This window comes from Pleurodeles waltl, chromosome 2_2 (genome assembly GCF_031143425.1).
Source record: "Pleurodeles waltl isolate 20211129_DDA chromosome 2_2, aPleWal1.hap1.20221129, whole genome shotgun sequence".
NCBI classification, from domain to species: Eukaryota; Metazoa; Chordata; class Amphibia; order Caudata; family Salamandridae; genus Pleurodeles; species Pleurodeles waltl.
The window spans coordinates 1,200,670,525-1,200,693,631 of NC_090439.1; the positions used below are offsets into that span (position 1 = coordinate 1,200,670,525).

The window sequence follows — 23,107 nt, forward strand, 5'->3', positions numbered from 1 at the left end:
TTTAATGCAGGGAGAGAAAGGGACAATTTTTTATGTGTTTAAATACTTTTAGACTACATGTTCACAACTGCCTTATAAACCATCTCACCTTCTCAAATATGCTTTGAAATACTCCATTTGCTGCTCTTGTTTCATAATTTTCTTGGGGGAAGAACCCCACAAACTCCTTTTTGCCCATCAGGCTTGCTTGCTTTACTTGCTGGCAACATAACACTCATTCACAATTTTTACGCCCCACCACTTTCAAATGTCACCAGCCACCACTGAACGGATGCTATGCTGAGCATGGTCTGGGTTGCATATGCTTGATGCCTGTGGTTCAGAGGGCTCCTCTTCTGGTAACTTTGAAATCTTTAACACTTCCCCTCTTTCGGGATGGTGCAGATGCTCATTTGTGGAAATCGAACTAAAGTCAGACACCAAAATGATATTAAAACAAATAAAACCATTGAAGCTTGCAAGTACAGAAAGGACCCAAAATCATCCACAGCTGCTGTCCTTAAAAACTAGCTTCTATTACTGGAGGCACTAATGCTTTACTGCAAGCAGTCAAATGGTTGTACAAACACATGATACATTGCTTTTAAAACCCTCCAGAAATACAGCATTTTATGTTTAATATTTAATTTGGTCAATTTCAGCTCCAACATGAAACTACAAATGAGTATGTAAAGTTAGGTGTTCTCTGGTGTTGATATCCTGCCTGAACAGAATGATGTAACATTTGGGGATGAATATACAGCCCAACAGTCCAGCACTAGAAGCCAAGATGGCGAAGATCTCCACGGCCACCATGTACTTGCCTTTAGTGCTGATATAGGCTGGAAAGAAAGAGACCCAGACACTGCAGAACACCAGCATGCTGAATGTGATGAGCTTGGCCTCATTGAATTTATCCGGGAGGTTCCTGGCTAAGAAGGCCACAATGAAGCTGGCCAAGGCCAACAGTCCCATGTAACCAATCACACTGTAGAAGGCAGTGACGGAGCCCTGGTCACACTGCAGGATCATCTTCCCAGTCTCAGATCGTATATCAGTGCCAGGGTGGGGTGGAGCTGTGAGCAGCCAAGAGAGACAGATTGTCACTTCTCCTAGTGTGCAGAAGAGGACAATAGAGCCGGACACGCGGGATCCCAGCCACCTACTTAATCTGCTCCCAGGCCTTGTGGCATTAAAGGCAATGACAACAGTGATGGTTTTTGCTAAAACACAAGACACAGCAACAGTAAAAATAATCCCAAATGCAGCTTGTTGGATCAGACAGGTCCATGTCGCAGGGCGTCCAATAAATAGGAGGGAGCATAGAAAAGCCAAAATTAAGGCAGTGAGGAGGGTGTAGCTGAGATCACGGTTATTAGCCTTCACTATTGGGGTGTCCCGGTGTCTGAGAAAGATTCCCAGCACTCCAACATTGACAACAGAGAAGATAATGGCCACAGTGAACAAAATTACGCCAAGTATGTCACTATATGAGAGGAAAACAATGACCCTTTTGTTGCATCCATCCTTCTTGGCATTCGGCCACTGGTCCTCAGGGCACTGCATACAGTTTTCCATGTCTACAATAAAAAGCAACAAAATCATTCATTTCTATTTCTGCTGTTTCAAACTTTTAAAAAATGTTTATTTCATAGTGCAGTAAAGCATTTATTTCCACATGATTTTGAGAATATATTACTATGAATACAAAAGTAACCTTCTATCGTATTCGCTAAATCTAAAAAAAACAGAATTTAATAATATGGAGACCCATGGGATTGATTACCATAGATCAAAGACCATAAGGTCCATTGTAAAAACATTGCAACTATATATGCCAACGCATACAAACATAATCGATTACATGTCACAGCCCTGGAACCTTTTTCAGCTGCAACACATGTATGTGCAATGACCAGCACATCAGCTTCTAGTTCCAGAAGCACTTCTAGGCATCAATAAACAAGTAACTAGAAAAACATCATGATAGATGCTTACATTTACACGAGAATTCATCATGAAATTCATCATGAAAGAAATACCATCCATTATCCTAGTTATTGCTAACATAAATGGTGAATGAGGTCAAATCCAGGGGTTTGGACATTGTTGCGTTCAGTTCAATGATACAGGCTGGAAAGAAAAAGAAACAGATGGACTCGAAACCTATAAAGGCAGTCAGTGATTAAATGCATAAAATGCTAGAAGGGGGACAGGATGTCTAGTTGAGAAAAAATGCATGATTAATGATATGGAAGAAGACTCACTCTACAATAACATCAGGATATATGGTGTGGTGGAAACCACAGAAAAATATGACTTGTTAAACTTCCTGAGAGATTTGTTCCTCAATGTGCAAAAACACACGATTCAAAATCCCAGTGGAGTTCCAGAGCGTGCCTTGGATCCACCAGACAACTATAAAAGGCCTTGAGCCTCGACACTGCCGGTCTACTGCAGCATCAACACATGAAAACTATCCTCCAGACAAAGAGTAGTGACTAAATCCATCTTCGCAGATTGCTCTGTTGACACCAGTCCCAAACAGAAGAAGTTCTTGGACCGTAGATCACGCATCAAGAAATAGGAAATCACTTATGGTCTCTCAGACCCGGTGACAATGCTTATCACAGGGAATGATGAACCTCAGATCTCAATGTTCAAGGTCAATTGGAGGATGTTCTGGATTCTCTTGTTGCTGCAACTTCCCCAGCGGGATTTTCAGATGGAAACGGGAACCTTGGGCCAGATGTATCCTTTTATTAAATTGTGATTACTGAACTTTGAATTCCTGTGAATCACAATTAGGTAATCGCTATTCTAATGTATGAAATTTGTGGAGTTTCATTTTGTGTTTTCTAATGGGTCTCAAAGCGACCTACCTCATTAATATTCATGAGGTTGGTTTCAATTTGCGACCTATTTGGAAACGTTAAAATTACTGGGCTCAGCAGACCACCATGTCTGTGATTGCTTTTAAATAAAGCAATCTTTTTGTTTTAAATAAAGCCCATTTTCCTTAAAGGAAAACAGGATGAGTTTAAAAAAGAAAAATTAAAAGTTTTAATTTTTTAAGAGTAGGCAGTGGTCTGCGTGACCACTGCCTACTCTTTAAAAATGTTTTTGCATGCATTCACATGGGGGGGTCCCATGTAAAAATGGGTTACCACCTAATTTAAGTAGGTTGTAAAATACGAATGTTTTGCAACCGCATTTCGGTCACAAAACATTCCTGCATACCACTGCTATTCGGTATTAGGAAGGGATGCCCTTGACATCTCCCTTTCTAATATTGAATCGGTATGTGTGAGAAGGTAGCCTCTTTCTAGCCTTGTTACCCCCACTTTTGGCCTGTTTGTGAGTGTATGTCAGGATGTTTGTCACTGTTTTCACTGTCTCAATGGGATCCTGATGGCTAGGCCCCAGTGCTCATAGTGAAAACACTATGGCCCTCATTCTGACCCTGGCGGTCAAAGACCGCCAGGGCGGAGGACCGCGGGAGCACCGCCGACAGGCCGGCAGTGCTCCAATGGGGATTCCGACCGCGGCGGTAAAGCCGCGGTCGGACCGGCAACACTGGCGGCCTCCCGCCAGTGTACCGCCGCCCCATTGAATCCTCCAAGGCGGCGCAGCTTGCTGCGCCGCCGAGGGGATTCCGACCCCCCCTACCGCCATCCAGATCCCGGCGGTCCGACCGCCGGGATCCGGATGGCGGTAGGGGGGGTCGCGGGGCCCCTGGGGGCCCCTGCAGTGCCCATGCCACTGGCATGGGCATTGCAGAGGCCCCCGTAAGAGGGCCCCTAAATGTATTTCACTGTCTGCTGCGCAGACAGTGAAATACGCGACGGGTGCAACTGCACCCGTCGCACAGCTTCCACTCCGCCGGCTCGATTCCGAGCCGGCTTCATCGTGGAAGCCTCTTTCCCGCTGGGCTGGCGGGCGGCCTGAAGGCGACCTCCCGCCAGCCCAGCAGGAAAGTCAGAATTACCGCCGCGGTCTTTCGACCGCGGAACGGTAACCTGACGGCGGGACTTTGGCGGGCGGCCTCCGCCGCCCGCCAAGGTCAGAATGAGGGCCTATGTTTTCAGTATGGTTGTTATGTGTCACTGGGACCCTGCTGGTCAGGACCCCAGTGCTCATAGGTTTGTGGCCTATATGTATGTGTCACCGGGACCCTGTCACACAGGGCCCCAGTGCTCATAGGTGTGCATGTATATGTTCCCTGTGTGGTGCCTAACTGTCTCACTGAGGCTCTGCTAACCAGAACCTCAGTGGTTATGCTCTCTCATTACTTTCAAATTGTCACTAACAGGCTAGTGACCAATTTTACCAATTTACATTGGCTTACTGGAACACCCTTATAATTCCCTAGTATATGGTACTGAGGTACCCAGGGTATTGGGGTTCCAGGAGATCCCTATGGGCTGCAGCATTTCTTTTGCCACCCATAGGGAGCTCTGACAATTCTTACACAGGCCTGCCACTGCAGCCTGAGTGAAATAACGTCCACGTTATTTCACAGCCATTTTACACTGCACTTAAGTAACTTATAAGTCACCTATATGTCTAACCTTTACCTGGTAAAGGTTAGGTGCAAAGTTGCTTAGTGTGAGGGCACCCTGGCACTAGCCAAGGTGCCCCCACATTGTTCAGAGCCAATTCACTGAACTTTGTGAGTGCGGGGACACCATTACACGCGTGCACTACATATAGGTCACTACCTATATGTAGCTTCACCATGGTAACTCCGAATATGGCCATGTAACATGTCTATGATCATGGAATTGCCCCCTCTATGCCATCCTGGCATTGTTGGTACAATTCCATGATCCCAGTGGTCTGTAGCACAGACCCTGGTACTGCCAGACTGCCCTTCCTGGGGTTTCACTGCAGCTGCTACTGCTGCCAACCCCTCAGACAGGCAGCTGCCCTCCTGGGGTCCAGCCAGGCCTGGCCCAGGATGGCAGAACAAAGAACTTCCTCTGAGAGAGGGTGTGACACCCTCTCCCTTTGGAAAATGGTGTGAAGGCAGGGGAGGAGTAGCCTCCCCCAGCCTCTGGAAATGCTTTGTTGGGCACAGATGTGCCCAATTCTGCATAAGCCAGTCTACACCGGTTCAGGGACCCCTTAGCCCCTGCTCTGGCGCGAAACTGGACAAAGGAAAGGGGAGTGACCACTCCCCTGACCTGCACCTCCCCTGGGAGGTGTCCAGAGCTCCTCCAGTGTGCTCCAGACCTCTGCCATCTTGGAAACAGAGGTGCTGCTGGCACACTGGACTGCTCTGAGTGGCCAGTGCCACCAGGTGACGTCAGAGACTCCTTGTGATAGGCTCCTTCAGGTGTTAGTAGCCTTTCCTCTCTCCTAGGTAGCCAAACCCTCTTTTCTGGCTATTTAGGGTCTCTGTCTCTGGGGAAACTTTAGATAACGAATGCATGAGCTCAGCCGAGTTCCTCTGCATCTCTCTCTTCACCTTCTGATAAGGAATCGACCGCTGACCGCGCTGGAAGCCTGCAAACCTGCAACATAGTAGCAAAGACGACTACTGCAACTCTGTAACGCTGATCCTGCCGCCTTCTCGACTGTTTTCCTGCTTGTGCATGCTGTGGGGGTAGTCTGCCTCCTCTCTGCACCAGAAGCTCCGAAGAAATCTCCCGTGGGTCGACGGAATCTTCCCCCTGCAACCGCAGGCACCAAAAAGCTGCATTACCGGTCCCTTGGGTCTCCTCTCAGCACGACGAGCGAGGTCCCTCGAATCCAGCGACGCTGTCCAAGTGACCCCCACAGTCCAGTGACTCTTCAGCCCAAGTTTGGTGGAGGTAAGTCCTTGCCTCACCTCGCTGGGCTGCATTGCTGGGAACCGCGACTTTGCAGCTACTCCGGCCCCTGTGCACTTCCGGCGGAAATCCTTCGTGCACAGCCAAGCCTGGGTCCACGGCACGCTAACCTGCATTGCACGACTTTCTAAGTTGGTCTCCGGCGACGTGGGACTCCTTTGTGCAACTTCAGCAAGCACCGTTTCACACATCCTCGTAGTGCCTGTTTCTGGCACTTCTCCGGGAGCTACCTGCTTCAGTGAGGGCTCTTTGTCTTGCTCGACGTCCCCTCTCTCTGCAGGTCCAATTTGCGACCTCCTGGTCCCTCCTGGGCCCCAGCAGCGTCCAAAAATGCCAAACGCACGATTTGCGTGTAGCAAGGCTTGTTTCGTCCTTCCGGCGGGAAAACACTTCTGCACGACTCTCCAAGGCGAGAGGGATCGGTCCACCAAAGGGGAAGTCTCTAGCCCTTTTCGTTCCTGCAGAAACCTCAGCTTCTTCTGTCCAGTCGAAGCTTCTTTGCACCCGCAGCTGGCATTTCCTGGGCATCTGCCCATCTCCGACGTGCTTGTGACTTTTGGACTTGGTCCCCTTGTTCCACAGGTACCCTAGATTGGAAATCCACAGTTGTTGCATTGCTGGTTTGTGTATTTCCTGCATTATTCCTCTAACACTACTCTTTTGTCCTTAGGGGAACTTTAGTGCACTTTGCACTCACTTTTCAGGGTTTTGGGGAGGGTTATTTTGCTAACTCTCACTATTTTCTAATAGTCCCAGCGACCCTCTACAAGGTCACCTAGGTTTGGGGTCCATTCGTGGTTCGCATTCCACTTCTGGAGTATATGGTTTGTGTTGCCCCTATCCCTATGTTTCCCCATTGCATCCTATTGTAACTATACATTGTTTGCACTGTTTTCTAAGACTATACTGCATATTTTTGCTATTGTGTATATATATCTTGTGTATATTTCCTATCCTCTCACTGAGGGTACACTCTAAGATACTTTGGCATATTGTCATAAAAATAAAGTACCTTTATTTTTAGTATAACTGTGTATTGTGTTTTCTTATGATATTGTGCATATGACACTAAGTGGTACTGTAGTAGCTTCACACGTCTCCTAGTTCAGCCTAAGCTGCTCTGCTAAGCTACCATTATCTATCAGCCTAAGCTGCTAGACACCCTATACACTAATAAGGGATAACTGGGCCTGGTGCAAGGTGCAAGTACCCCTTGGTACTCACTACAAGCCAGTCCAGCCTCCTACAGTATGTAGTTGCAATTCCAATTTGCAATTCGGTAACAAGTTACTAAATTGGAATTCATCCATACCAAAATTTATTTTTGAGGTCGCAAATGGGATGATCGGGCTCTTTATACTCTGACCAGATTTCCAATGGGTACTGAGATAGCATTTCTACTAAGGGATCAGACACAGTATCTGCATGAGGAAGGACTGAATTGAATCATTGAGGAACTACTTATAGACAGAGTTAAATCTGGGTCCTCAATTTAGAAAAAAACATTAACCTTAATCAGCAAACTGCCTGAACATCCATTCCTTTCTTTTCAAAACCATGTTTATTGATATTTAGATAGTACTGAGAAATCGTGGCAGATACTTTTACAATCAAGTATGTTCGTATGAACAGGTCATCATTTCCTGAGAGAGACGGCACTGTAGATCTGACAACAACTGTAAAGCAAAAAACAGTGACAACTCCGCAGGAGGTGGGGGATAATGATTAGTGTGAAATAACAATATATGAAGAGAAGCAGTGTGATGGAGATGACTGGGATACAGCTCACAGGAAGGAGGCTGGAGCATGATATTGTTCCGTGTTACAGTGGTTCATCAGTGGGGGGGTGAAGAGTTAGAAACCAGATCCACTTGCAGCATGTGCAGCAGGGAGAAGAAGGGGGGTGCAACTGCATCTCACAGTGTTTCCCATCAGGTATCTATCCCTTCAGGGTGGGAGATCATCATTAGAAATCATCACTTTGTATTCAAGTTGCAAGGCATCCCATAGCTCACTGACTGGAATCCAACAGAGACACCATTTTTCTTCTCTACATGAAGAGGTACTTTCCACTGAGGCAATTCTTGAAGATCATTATGCTAAGATGACAAAGAGTGATGAGTTGAGGATTTCCAAAGCCGGGTGTAGGAAGCTGGCTCTGTATATACTATCTCAAAGTGAGAGATAGTGTGCACAGAGTCCAAGGGTTCCCCTTAGAGGTTGACAGAGCCAAATTAGATAATACTAATGCTTTATTTTGTGGTAGTGTGGTCGAGAAGTAGGCTTATCAGAGGGTAGTGTTAAGCATGTGTTGCACACACACAGGCAATAAATGAGGAACACACACTCAAAGACTTATCTCCAGGCCAATAGGGTTTTATATAGAAATATATTATTTTCTTAATTTATTTTAGGACCACAAGATTCAGGTAGGTACATAAATGGTAAGGTACTTGGCATAGGTAAATATGGAACTTTGAATTAAAACAGTAATGTACACAGTTTTGGCAAAAAAAGAAATAAGCTATTTTAAAAGTGGACACAGTGCAAAAATCAACAGTTTCTGGGGGAGGTAAGTAATTGGTTAGTTTTTCAGGTGGGTAAAGCACTTACAAGTTCAGTCTCTGGGGCATAGGTAACCCCACGTTGGGGGTTCAAGTTAACCCCAAACACCCAGCACCAGCAACACTGGGCCGGTCAGGTGCAGAGGTCAAAGTAGGGCCCAAATAGGATAGGTGCCTATCAGGGGAATAGGGGTGCCCCAGTTCCAGTCTGCTAGCAGGTAAGTACCTGCGTCCTCGGGGAGCAGACCAGGGGGGTTTTGTAGAGCACTGCGGGGGTCACAAACAGGCACACAAAATACACCGTCAGTGGAACAGGGGCGGCCGGATGAAGTGTGTGAAATAGGTGTCAGGATTCAGATAGGAATCAATAGAGAGACCAGGGTGTCACTCTGGCGATGCAGGAGGGGCTCAGGAGGGCTTCTTGGGCCAGCCACTGACTGGGCAAGGAAGAGGGCTGCCTACTGGTCACTCCTGCACCAGTAGTTGGTTTCTCTCGGGCATGGGGGCCGGGGGTGCAGTACTTCATCTAGGCGTCTGGTTCCTTTGTTACCAGGCAGTCGCAGTCAGTGAGAGCTTTCGGATTCTCTCTGTAGGCGTCGGTGTGGGGGTGCAGGGAGGTCGTATCATGGTGTCCATGTTGTGGGAGTGACCTGGGGGTCCTCTCTGCAGTGTTGTTTCTTCTGGATACGAGCCGGGGGCTTTGGGTGAAGAGTGTTGGGGACTCACACTTCCGGAGTGAGGCTGGAGTACCTTTAAAAATGGTTGTTTCTTGTTTTCTTGGACAGAGCCGCTGTCCACGGGAGTTTCTTGGTCCTTTGAGTGCAGGTCAGTCCTCTGAGTCCTCTGAGGTTGCTGGTCGTGCTGGATGCGTTGCTATGCAGGTTCTTTGAGTCTGGAGACAGGCCGGTAGGGCTGGGGCCAAGTCAGTTGTCATCTCCGTCGTCTCTGTGTGGCTTTCAGGTCAGCAGTCCTTCTTGTTTCAGGTTGTAGGAATATGATTTCCTAGGTTCAGGGTCACCCCTAAATACTCAATTTAGGGGTGTGTTTAGGTCTGGGTGGCAGTGGCCAATGACTACTGTCCTTGAGGGTGGCTACACCCTCCTTGTGCCTCCTCCCTTTGGGAAGGGGAGCACATCCCTATCCCTATTGAGCTAAATCCTCCAAACCAAGATGGAGGATTCCTCAAGGAAGGGGTCACTTCAGCTCTGGACACCTTAGGGGTGGTCCTGGCTGAGGGGGTGACTCCTTGTTTTTCTCATTATCTCCCCTGGACTTGCCCCCAAAGTGGGGGCTGTGTCCGGGGGGCGGGTATCTCCACTAGCTGGAGTGCCCTGGGGCATTGTAACACGAAGCCTGAGCCTTTGAGGCTCACTGGTAGTTGTTACAGTTCCTGCAGGGGGGAGGTGTGAAGCAACTCCACCCAGTGCAGGCTTTGTTTATGGCCCCAGAGAGCACAAACGCTCTCACCCCAGGGGGTAAGAAACTAGTCTCAGTGGCAGGCTGGCACAGACCAGTCAGTCCTGCACTGAAGGACTGGGTAAAATACAGGGGGCATCTCTAAGATGCCCTCTGTGTGCATTTTGTAATAAATCCAGCACTAGCATCAGTGTAGGTTTATTATTCTGAGACGTTTGATACCAAACTTCCCAGTATTCAGTGTAGCCATTATGGAGCTGTGGAGTTTGTTTCCACAAACTCCGAGACCATTTACTTAATATGGCCACACTGTACTTACAATGTCTAAGAATGGACTTAGACACTGTAGGGCCATATTGGTCATGCAGCTATGCCTTCACCTGCGGTATAGTGCACCCTGCATTAGGGCTTTAAGGCCTGCTAGAGGAGTGACTTACCTATGCCACAGGCAGTATTTTGTGTGCATGGCATCCTGAGAGGGATGCCATGTCAACTTTGCCTTTTTCTCCCATACAACACACACAATCTGCAATGGCAGTGTGCATGTGTTAGGTGAGGGATCCCTCAGGGTGGCTGTAGGAAAGTACCATCTTGCCTGGCATGTTACCCCCATTATTCACTGTATATATGTTGTTTTAGTTGTATGTGTCACTGGGACCCTGGTATCCAGGGCCCCAGTGCTCATAAGTGTGCCTGAATGTGTTACCTGTGTAGTGACTAACTGTCTCATTGAGGCTCTGCTAATCAGAACCTCAGTGGTTATGCTCTCTCATTTCTTTCAAATTGTCACTAACAGGCTAGTGACCAATTTTACCAATTTACATTGGTTTACTGGAACACCCTTATAATTCCCTAGTATATGGTACTGAGGTACCCAGGGTATTGGGGTTCCAGGAGATCCCTATGGCCTGCAGCATTTCTTTTGCCACCCATAGGGAGCTCTGACAATTCTTACACAGGCTTGCCACTGCAGCCTGAGTGAAATAACGTCCACGTTATTTCACAGCCATTTTACACTGCACTTAAGTAACTTATAAGTCACCTATATGTATAACCTTTACCTGGTAAAGGTTAGGTGCAAAGTTACTTAGTGTGAGGGCACCCTGGCACTAGCCAAGGTGCCCCCACATTGTTCAGGGCCAATTCCCCGGACTTTGTGAGTGCGGGGACACCATTACACGCGTGCACTACATATAGGTCACTACCTATATGTAGCTTCACAATGGTAACTCCGAATATGGCCATGTAACATGTCTATGATCATGGAATTGCCCCCTCTATGCCATCCTGGCATAGTTGGCACAATCCCATGATCCCAGTGGTCTGTAGCACAGACCCTGGTACTGCCAAACTGCCTTTCCTGGGGTTTCACTGCAGCTGCTGCCAACCCCTCAGACAGGTTTCTGCCCTCCTGGGGTCAAGCCAGGCTTGTCCCAGGATGGCAGAACAAAGGACTTCCTCTGAGAGAGGGTGTTACACCCTCTCCCTTTGGAAAATGGTGTGAAGGCAGAGGAGGAGTAGCCTCCCCCAGCTTCTGGAAATGCTTTCATGGGCACTTTTGGTGCCCATTTCTGCATAAGCCAGTCTACACCGGTTCAAGGACCCCTTAGCCGTGCTCTGGCACGAAACTGGACAAAGGAAAGGGGAGTGACCACTCCCCTGACCTGCACCTCCCCTGGGAGGTGACCAGAGCTCCTCCAGTGTGCTTCAGACCTCTGCCATCTTGGAAACAGAGGTGCTGCTGGCACACTGGACTACTCTGAGTGGCCAGTGCCACCAGGTGACGTCAGAGACTCCTTCTGATAGGCTCCTTCAGGTGTTGCTATCCTATCCTCTCTCCTAGGTAGCCAAACCCTCTTTTCTGGCTATTTAGGGTCTCTGTCTCTGGGGAAACTTTAGATAACGAATGCAAGAGCTCATCCGAGTTCCTCTGCATCTCTCTCTTCACCTTCTGCCAAGGAATCGACTGCTGACCGCTCTGGAAGCCTGCAAAACTGCAACATAGTAGCAAAGACGACTACTGCAACTCTGTAACGCTGATCCTGCCGCCTTCTCGACTGTTTTCCTGGTGGGGGTAGTCTGCCTCCTCTCTGCACTAGAAGCTCCGAAGAAATCTCCCGTGGGTCGACGGAATCTTCTCCCTGCAACCGCAGGCACCAAAGAACTGCATCACCGGTCCCTTGGGTCTCCTCTCAGCACGACGAGCGAGGTCCCTCGAATCCAGCAACTGTGTCCAAGTAACCCCCACAGTCCAGTGACTCTTCAGTCCAAGTTTGGTGGAGGTAAGTCCTTGCCTCCCCACGCCAGACTGCATTGCTGGGAACTGTGACTTTTGCAGCTACTCCGGCCCCTGTGCACTTCCGGCGGGAATCCTTTGTGCACAGCCAAGCCTGGGTCCACGGCACTCTAACCTGCATTGCACGACTTTCTAAGTTGGTCTCCGACGACGTGGGACTCCTTTGTGCAACTTCGGGTGAGCACCATTTCACGCATCCTCATAGTGCCTGTTTCTGGCACTTTTCTGGGTGCTACCTGCTGCTGAGAGGGCTTCTTTTCTTGCTTGACGTCCCCTCTGTCTCCTGACGCAATCTGCGACATCCTGGTCCCTCCTGGGCCACAGCAGCATCCAAAAACACTAACTGCACGATTTGCAGCTAGCAAGGCTTGTTGATGATCTTTCGGTGGGAAAACACTTCTGCACGACTTTCCACGGCGTGTGGGATTCATCCTCCAAAGGGGAAGTCTCTAGCCCTTGTCGTTCCTGCAGAAACCTAAGCTTCTCCTGTCCAGTAGAAGCTTCTTTGCACCCACAGCTGGCATTTCCTGGGCATCTGCTCATCTCCGACTTGCTTGTGACTTTTGGACTTGGTCCCCTTGTTCCACAGGTACCCTCAACTGGAAATCCATCGTTTCTGCATTGCTGGTTTGTGTCTTTCCTGCAGAATTCCCCTATCACGACTTCTATGTCCTTTGGGGAACTTTAGTGCACTTTGCACTCACTTTTCTGGGTCTTGGGTAGGGCTATTTTTCTAACCCTCACTATTTTCTAATAGTCCCAGCGACCCTCTACAAGGTCACATAGGTTTGGGGTCCATTCGTGGTTCGCATTCCACTTTTGGAGTATATGGTTTGTGTTGCCCCTATCCCTATGTGTCCCCATTGCATCCTATTGTAACTATACATTGTTTGCACTGTTTTCTAAGACTATACTGCATATTTTTGGTATTGTGTACATATATCTTGTGTATATTTCCTATCCTCTCACTGAGGGTACACTCTGAGATACTTTGGCATATTGTCATAAAAATAAATACCTTTATTTTTAGTATAACTGTGTATTATGTTTTCTTATGATATTGTGCAAGTGACACTAGTGGTACTGTAGGAACTTCACTCGTCTCCTAGTTCAGCCTAAGCTGCTCTGCTAAGCTACCATTATCTATCAGCCTATGCTGCTAGACACCCTATACACTAATAAGGGATAACTGGGCCTGGTGCAAGGTGCAAGTACCCCTTGGTACTCACTACAAGCCAGTCCAGCCTCCTACAGTGGCACAACACATGCTGCAGCCCTTAACGACCTTCACTGGTCACAGGGCCCTTGGTACCACTGGTACCTTTTACAAGGGACTTATCTGTGTGCCAGGGGTGTGCCAGTTGTGGGAACAATGGTACATTTTTAGTGAAAGAACACTGGTGCTGCAGCCTGGTTAGCAGGTTCCCAGCACACTTCTCAGTGAACTCAGCATCAATATCAGGCAAACAGTGGGGGGGTAACTGCAAAAAGGAGCCATTTTCCTACACCGGGTGATAGCTCTGTGAGCCTCACCTGCACCTTCCATGATGTGGTATGAGCATCATATATTGTGGGAAGTACTACTGTTGGGATTATTAATTTTAATCAGGAGGAATATTAATCCAGGGAGGAACAATTCACTCCGCTCATAGAGTTTGCAAAATTTAGCCACTAGAGGCTCCACAGAGTTGTTGTGAGTTTATTTTATCTGCTTTTTATGGGCATGTTATTTTAGCTATAGGCCTGCAGCTTGTGCCTTTCAGCCTAATTACAATTCATTTTATTCATTCTATTTTCTGAGCAGAAGCTCTCTTCTGTGGTGATGTTTTATTTTCCTTTATCTCATACACTGTTAGCACTGAGATTTTAAGCCCCCTCGCGTGGCACCTGCCCATGACAGCGGCAGTATAGTGCACAACTGACCACAGGTGCACATCGAACAGTTCTCTACTGGAGAAGCAGCTAAATCTATTCGAAAATACATTTTAGGGGGGATTTTCTACTCCAACAGAATGTTTAAGTTGTTTTTTAGTTTCGTTCTGCCTTGTTTTTTACTTTTTTTTCCAACAGGAAGGAAGTACCCAAGAGACTGCGACTTCCTGTTCCTGTCCAGCAGGCTCCTCCAAATGCTATGTCCATCTCCCCGTCACTTTTCATTTACATTTCGAAATCGAAGGATCACCCTCTTTGTCTTCTGAATAAATACCTTTGGATATTTTATTGACATATTTTTTAAAAGTGGTGCTGCACCTTGTGCAGCACCACTTTTCTTGTGCCCCTTAGCACCCGACTAATGGCACCATGTGGGCACACCATGGCAGTAGTTAGGGAATGTGCATCAGAATTTTTGGCGCTAGTTTGCAGCTTTGCAGGATTAGCATCAAAAAGTTTGACGCTAATCCTGCAAAGCACCCAGAGGCCCATTGTAACCAATGGGAGCTTCCTTTTAGCGCCTGGTCTGAGCAGGCGTTAAAAGTGCCAAAAAAAAATAGTACAAGGAAATCTCTTAAACCACCCCTTTGCATACACTATGCCAGGCATGATCTAGCGCAAAGGGTTACAAAGTGGTACAATGCATGCATTGCATCACTTGGTAAATATGGCATAATGTTTTTGGCCTTTGTGAGAAAGTAGCCTCTTTCTAGCCTTGTTACCCCCACCTTTGGCCTGTTTGTGAGTGTATGTCAGGGTGTTTTCACTGTCTCACTGGGATCCTGCTAGCCAGGGCCCATTGCTCATAGTGAAAACCCTATGTTTTCAGTATGTTTGTTATGTGTCACTGGGACCCTGCTAGCCAGGACCCCAGTGCTCATAAGCTTGTGGCCTATACAGTATGTATGTGTTCCCTGTGTGGTGCCTAACTGTCTCACTGAGGCTCTGCTAACCAGAACCTCAGTGGTTATGCTCTCTCTGTACAAATTGTCACTAACAGGCTAGTGACCAATTTCACCAATTCACATTGGCATACTGGAACACCCTTATAATTCCCTAGTATATGGTACTGAGGTACCCAGGGTATTGGGGTTCCAGGAGATCCCTATGGGCTGCAGCATTTCTTGTGCCACCCATAGGGAGCTCTGACAATTCTTACACAGGCCTGCCACTGCAGCCTGAGTGAAATAATGCACACATTATTTCACAGCCATTTACCACTGCACTTAAGTAACTTATAAGTCACCTATATGTCTAACCTTTACCTGGTAAAGGTTGGGTGCTAAGTTACTTAATGTGAGGGCACCCTGGCACTAGCCAAGGTGCTCCCACATTGTTCAGGGCAAATTCCCCGGACTTTGTGAGTGCGGGGACACCATTACACGCGTGCACTATACATATGTCAAGACATATGTATAGCGTCACAATGGTAACTCCGAACATGGCCATGTAAAATGTCTAAGATCATGGAATTGTCACCCCAATGTCATTATGGCATTGGGCAGACAATTCCATGATCACCCGAGTCTCTAGCTCAGACCCGGGTACTGCCAAACTACCTTTCCCAGGGTTTCACTGCAGCTGCTGCTGCTGCCAACCCCTCAGACAGGTTTCTGCCCTCCTGGGGTCCAGCCAGGCTTGGCCCAGGAAGGCAGAACAAAGGACTTCCTCAGAGAGAGGGTGTTACCCTTTGGAAAAAGGTGTCAGGGCTGGGAAGGAGTGCCCATCTCTGCATAAGCCAGTCTGCACCGGTTCAGGGATCCCTCAGCCCTGCTCTGGCGCAAAACTGGACAAAGGAAAGGGGAGTGACCACTCCCCTGACCTGCACCTCCCCTGGGAGGTGCCCAGAGCTCCTCCAGTGTGCTCCAGACCTCTGCCATCTTGGAAACAGAGGTGCTGCTGGCACACTGGACTGCTCTGAGTGACCAGTGCCAGCAGGTGATGTCAGAGACTCCTTCTGATAGGCTCCTTCAGGTGTTGCTAGCCTATCCACTCTCCTAAGTAGCCAAAACTCCTTTTCTGGCTATTTAGGGTCTCTGCTTTGGGGAATTCCTAAGATAACGAATGCAAGGGCTCAAAAGAGATCCTTTGCATCTCTCTCTTCACCTTCAGCCAAGGAATCGACTGCTGACCGCGCTGGAAGCCTGCAAAACTGCAACAAAGTAGCAAAGACGACTACTGCGACCTTGTAACGCTGATCCTGCCGCCTTCTTGACTGTTTTCCTGGTGGTGCATGCTCTGGGGCTAGTCTGCCTCCTCTCTGCACTAGAAGCTCCGAAGAAATCTCCAGTGGGTCGACGGAATCTTCCCCCTGCAACCGCAGGCACCAAAGAACTGCATCACCGGTCCTCTGGGTCTCCTCTCAGCACGACGAGCGAGGTCCCTTGAACTCAGCAACTCTGTCGAAGTGACTCCCACAGTTCAGTGACTCTTCAGTCCAAGTTTGGTGGAGGTAAGTCCTTGCCTCCCCACGCTAGACTGCATTTCTGGGAACCGCGTGTTTTGCAGCTACTCCGGCTCCTGTGCACTCTCCGAGGATTTCCTTTGTGCATACCCAAGCCTGGATCCCCGGCACTCTAACCTGCATTGCACAACCTCCTGAGTTGTCCTCCGGCATCGTGGGACTCTCTTGTGCAACTTCGGGTGAGCACTGATTCACTCCACTTTGTAGTGCCTGTTCCGGCACTTCTGCGGGTGCTGCTTGCTTTTGAGTGGGCTCTTTGTCTTGCTTGACGCCCCCTCTGTCTCCTCACGCAATTGGTGAGATCCTGGTCCCTCCTGGGCCACAGCAGCATCCAAAAACCCTAACCGCCACCCTTGCAGCTAGCAAGGCTTGTTTGCAGTCTTTTTGCGGGAAAACACTTCTGCACGACTCTTCACGACGTGGGACATCCATCCTCCAAAGGGGAAGTTTCTAGCCCTTGTCGTTCTTGCAGAATCCTCAGCTTCTACCATCCGGTGGCAGCTTCTTTGCACCCGCAGCTGGCATTTCCTGGGCATCTGCCCACTCCCGACTTGATCGTGACTTTTGGACTTGGTCCCCTTGTTCCACAGGTACTCTCGTCTGGAAATCCATCGTTGTTGCATTGCTTGTGTTGGTCTTTCCTGCAGAATTCCCCTATCACGACTTCTGTGCTCTTTGGGGAACTTAGGTGCACTTTGCACCCACTTTTCAGGGTCTTGAGGTGGGCTATTTTTCTAACCCTCACTGTTCCTTTACAGTCCCAGCGACCCTCTACAAGGTCACATAGGTTTGGGTCCATTCGTGGTTCACATTCCACTTTTAGAGTATATGGTTTGTGTTGCCCCTATTCCTATGTGTCCCCATTGCATTCTATTGTGACTATACATTGTTTGCACTGTTTTCTATTGCTATTACTGCATATTTTTGGTATTGTGTACATATATCTTGTGTATATTTGCTATCCTCATACTGAGGGTACTCACTGAGATACTTTTGGCATATTGTCATAAAAATAAAGTACCTTTATTTTTAGTATATCTGTGTATTGTGTTTTCTTATGATATTGTGCATATGACACTAGTGGTATAGTGGGAGCTTTGCATGTCTCCTAGTTCAGCCTAAGTTGCTCTGCTAAGCTACCTTTTCTATCAGCCTAAGCTGCTAGACACCCCTCTACACTAATTAGGGATACCTAGGCCTGGTGCAAGGTGTAAGTACCCCTGGGTACTCACTACAAGCCAGTCCAGCATCCTACACCACCACCAAGCACAAATTGACAATAAAGTTGTTCCCTCCCAGTTGCATACATACTCCACTTTGTTCAACATTGAAGACAGGGGACAGTGTTACAGGTGCGAAATTTTATTTATTGGTCGAATACAGTGAAATGTGCTATGTACAGTGATGGAAGTCGTAAGGGTTGGGTGTCCTCAAAACAGACTTGGTGGCAGCCCTGTTGGATGTTATAGGTGGGTGCTATTTGTAGTATGGTACTTTATTTAGCCCTCACCTAAGTGTAGTTGGTGAATGGGTGTGCTGGTTGCTTTGCAGTAGTAGCAGCGTCAATTGTTGGAGTGGGTCTTGTTCTTAGCTGGTTTTCCAGTGCCATACTTGGCCTGAGACTACGTTTGGGCGCCTGCTGTGGAGGTTCTTGGGGTGGCATGGTTGGCCCTTGTGATTCCTGGGAGGGTATTTCCTGTGCTGTTTCTGCTGCTTGGGTCATCTGTTGCTGGTTGTCCAGGGCTGTTGTGGGGGCCTCTTGACGGTGTGGGTGTCTGACTGTTGACCAACTGCAGCAGTGCTCCAGCAATGGTGGCCATTGTGGCATTGTGTTCTTTCCACTGCTCCATGGCCTGTTGGTGTTGTTCCAGCTGCATCCTCTGACTTTGCTCCAGGGTGGACACAATCTGTGCCAACCTGTCTTGGGTATCTTGGTAGGCCCCCAATACCTCTGCAATGACGTCCTGGGCTGCTGCATCTATCCGGTGCCCTACCCCCTGACCCACTGGGGCACTTGAACTTGCCCTGGCCCCCTGTGCCTGTGTCCCCTGCGCAGGTCTTGACGTGCCACTTGTACTGGGGCCCTCGCCTTCCTGTATGTTGGGAGTGGGAGACTGTGGCCTCTGTAGCTGTGTTCCACCTGTCTGTGCCTTGGGTCCACTGGTGTGGGTACGCCTCCCCTGGCCTGCTGGTCTTGACTGGGTGTTAGGGATGACAGTGGTTTCCTGGATGGGGCTGCTGCGTGGTGAGCCTCCAGGGCTGTGTGAGGGGCCTGCCTGCTTATCAGTGTCCAGGGCCCCTTCACCAAGGTATTGTGATGTGCCTCTGTCTCTCTGGAGTGCTCTGGCACTCATTGTCCCGTCCATTAGGGTTGCATGGGTGGTGGTGCCTGTTGGGGGACATAGACATGTCTGTTACATATGCATCAGGGTTTGAGGAGTACAGAACGGTGCACTTTTATGCTGGTGTGGCTTTCAGTGGGCTACCAGGGTGCCTTTGTGAGGTGGACATTGCATTTAGTGGCAGTGGTGGGGTTAGATTGTGGTGGGGGTTATTATTCCATTGTGGGTACGTGCAGGGGTGGGTGGCTGTGCACAGCGGGAGTGATGTAGGCCTGGTAGTGAGTTGTGGGTATGCAGGGTGGTGGATGTGGTCCATTCCTCCAGTGAGTCCAGTGAGTCCCACCGGGTGCAAGATGGCGAGTATCTTCTCCCAGTCGGTGTAGTCGGGTGGTGTTGGTGGCGGTCCTCCCCCAGTCTTCTGCACTGCGATGTGGTGTCTGGATGCCATGGCCCTGACCTTCCCCCACAGGTCGTTCCATCTCTTGCGGATGTCGCCCCTGGTGCGTGGATGGTCTCCCACTACACTCACCCTGTTGACAATGGTCTGCCACAGGTCCAATTTCCGCGCAATGGGTGTGTGCTGCACCTCGGACCCGAATATTTGTGGTTCCACCTTCAGGATCTCATCCTCTATGGTTCTTAGCTCCCTTTCGGTGAAGCGTGGATTTTGGGGGGGGGACATGGTGAGGGTGGTGGATGGCGTCGGGACTGGGGACGGGGTATGGGTGCTCCAGTGTGGGTTGATATGTGTGTCCTGTCTGCTGGCGTTCTCTGTCTGGCTCTGGTGCTCCCCGTCTTCTGGTTTCATAGCAAGGGATTGTGGGGTGTGTCTGGGTGTGTTTTATGGTGTTCTGGATGTGTGTCAGGCGTGTGGGTGATAGGCCTAGCCAATGTCTGCACTTGTTGCTGTTGGGCCCACTTTCCGCCCGTGGCGGTCGCAGCCGCCAATGGTCATCCGGCCTCCACTGTCCGGCGAGATGATTTAGGCATCATTATTTGGAGGGCGGGATGTGGGTGTGCTTTGCGGTGGCGGGGTGGGATGGGCCGGAATTCCCGCCGACATGGTCCTGGCGGGGAGTGGTGGTCTGGGAATTTTTGGCAGGGTTGGGTTGTATTACAGGTGATAAATCTAGGTATCCTCCAGGTCTCATACACATGTGCTAAAGTAATTTCCTCAACATTCACACCATGCCTACATGCTGTACATCTCTTGTAACATTTAAAAGATTTAAACACACACACAACACGCAACACCCCCACCCTCACCCACTACAACACACACAAAAATACATGTTGATACATTACAGTTACAACCCCCAACCCCCCCGGAAAGTAAATGATTGTAACAATTGTAATCAATTCAAATCCAGTACTCAAAAATATATATACACTATTAACAAATATGTACACCAAGAATTCAAGTCCATGTACTGCACATACATAGTCCATGGGCCAAAAATGCATGGGCGAAGCCCACACAAGATCCCTGATCAAAACGGAGAGAGCACTGCTGGGGCATCAGGTAGAAATACAACAGGCACCTCAGGGGGAAGGGAAGGGGGGGCACCTCAGCCGGATGAGTGCATGATGCCAGCTCCACGAGGGGGCTCCATGGCCACTGCTGTATCCTGGGGAGTGCAAAGTCACAGTCTCTCAAGTCTTTTCAGTGGGTGGTTTGCCCACTGCTCTATCCTGGGGAGTGCAAAGCCACAGTCTCTCACGTGGATAACAGTCTCCACTGGTTCTGGAGGGGGCTTTGTGCCCAGAGTGCTTCATCCTGCCAAGGACACAGGTAGTGGATGCCTTCCTGCACTGGTTCTGGAAGGGGCTTTGTGCCCAGAGTCCTTCATCCTGCCAAGGACAGAGGTAGTGGATGCCTTTCTCCACTGGTTCTGGAGGGGGCTTTGTGCCCAGAGTGCTTCATCCTGCTCGTGGCGGCCTCAGTAGCGGCGGTGCTTGCGGCACTCATTGGCCTGTGGTGCTGGTGGGTGGCTCAGTGAGCGTGCTGGTGGCAGCGGAGTCCTTGGCAGCGGTGCTGGTGGCGGCGGTGTCCTGGGAAGCGGTGCTGGTGGCGGCGGTGTCCTTGGCAGCGGTGCTTAAGGCAGTCTTGTCTGCCGTGCAAGTTGGCGGTGACTTGTCTTTCTTTCTGTGCCCCTTCCCCACCTTGGATGGTGGTGCAGTTGTCTTCCCACTCCCAACTGTAGTCCTGGGAGAGCCCTTGGTGGCAGGTGTTTTGCCCTTCTCCCTCCCGGCAGTGGCCAACTTCTTATGCTTCTGAGGTGGGGTACTGTCTGTGGTCTGGCTCCTTGGCACACTGGCTGCCCTGCTGCTTGGTGCACTCCAGAAGCCGGTTACTGCTGGCACCACTGTTCCCGCTGATGTGGTGGCTGAGGTGCTGGGTTGGGACCTGGAAAGGTGTGCCCTAGGGGACGGAAGGGGTGGGGGAGGTGAGGGGAAGAGGTCAAGGTTGGACAGGAAAAGTTTTTTAGACACACTGGGATGGGCATATGGAGGGGGTTTGGGAGTGGAGGAAGAGGTAGTGGTTGTAGGAGGTGTTTGTTTGCTGACTTTGGGTGAAGGTGCATGGGCTGGAGGCTGTCGTGAGGTGGATGGCTGTTGGGTGGGTGTGTGACTGCGTTTGTGTACCTTGGGAGGAGGGCTCACAGGCACATTGGGGGAGGACACAGGGGATGAGTGAATGGTAGTGGGGGTGGTGAGTGCATGTGAGCGGTGTGTGGTGATGGGTGTGCTGGTGATGGACATAGTGGCTGAAGATGTAGTGCATGCAGGTGTGAGTGGAGACGTGACAGGGAGGGAGGAGGGAGTCGAGGAGGAGGGGGACACAGTGGAGGCAGTGGATGTTGGTATGTCTACATAGGTATGATGCTTGTGTGAGTACCTGTGGGATGTTTGATGCTTATGTTTGCCAGAGCTTCCCTTGTGTGTTGAGGTGTGTGCCTGCTGGTCTGAGGGTGTGCTTGGGATAGGCTGATGTACAGGGGTTTGTGTCTGGGTGGAGGAAGTTGGAGGGGGGAGGCTGGACACAGGGACAATGGCTGCCATCAATGCTGAGGCCAGAGTCTGAAAAGCTTGTTGTTGGGCTGCCTGACCAGAATGAATGCCCTCCAGGTATGCATTCGTCTGTTGCAACTGCCTCTCTACACCCTGGATGGCATTCAGAATGGTAGACTGCCCAACAGTGAGGGATCTGAGGAGGTCAATGGCCTCCTCACTGAGGGCAGCAGGGCTGACAGGGGCTGAGGTGCCTGGGGCAAAGGAGATGCCCACCCTCCTGGGTGAGTGGCCACGGGGCACACGCTGAGGGGCTGCTGGGAAGGCGGTGCTGGTAGGGGGGTGGCGGCTGTAACTGTGGATGCGGGAGGCACAGAGGGGCCCGCCACCTCAAGGGAGCTCCCATCAGAGGAGGAGTCGCTGTCGCTGATGTCACCTCCTGTCCCCGCCGTGGAGCTCCCCTCACCCTCCGTCCCACTGGTGCCTTCAGACTCCATTGTCTCGCCCTCCAGGGCCATGTGGGATGCAGCTCCCTCCTGCTCCGGTGCCACTGCTCCTCCGCCTGATGATGCTATTGCACACAAGAACATGTAGACCACAAAATGGGGGGGAAGACAGAAGAAAGAAATGTTCAGTGCATGCACTACCACTACCGTTGGCGGACACTACAGACACAGAAGCCCTCTGCACTACGCCGTGCACTTGGAGTTCCCTAATTAATCACAGGGACATATGATACCAGGGCTGTGTCCGATTGCTGGACACATGGAAGTCACAGGAGCCTGATTATGTGTAGTTGGCTCTGAACACTGATGGGGTGGGGTGCCACATGGCTTACCTTACAAAGGGACCTTGCCTACTAAACTCGCCCTGGCCTAGAGGAACCCATAGCCCACCTTCCCCACCCAGACACCTCCAATGCGCGCTGAATCAGCTGAATGAGAGTGCACTCAACCCCTTGTGGCTGCAGTGATGCCCTCAAGCGCCAATCCAACTCCGGACACGCCACCGCCAGGATCCGGAACATCAGGGGGTTCATGGTGCGACGGGCACCCATCCCACATTGGGAGGCCATCCCCAGCTGGGCCTCTGCTGTCTTCTTGCTCCAGCGGCGAATGTCCTCCCATCTTTTACGGCAGTGGGTTCTCTGTCTGTGGTAGACCCCCAGGGTCCGGACTTCCTTGGTGATGGCATGCCAAATATCCTTCTTCTGGTGGGCGCTGACCTACCGGAATGGTACAGGGAAAAGGAGAAGATATAACCGTCCA

General features: G+C 49.9%; 1 protein-coding gene across 1 annotated transcript in view; it reads right to left on the minus strand.

Moving 5' to 3' along the window:
• Positions 1-634: 634 nt before the first annotated feature.
• The window catches only part of LOC138279459 (vomeronasal type-2 receptor 26-like), a 260,000-nt gene continuing 237,527 nt past the window's right edge, over positions 635-23,107 (minus strand). The window contains exon 6 of the mRNA XM_069219405.1: positions 635-1,559. Coding sequence (XP_069075506.1) covers positions 655-1,559 — 905 coding nt within the window. The 3' untranslated portion in view covers positions 635-654. The remainder of the gene's footprint in view (positions 1,560-23,107) is intronic.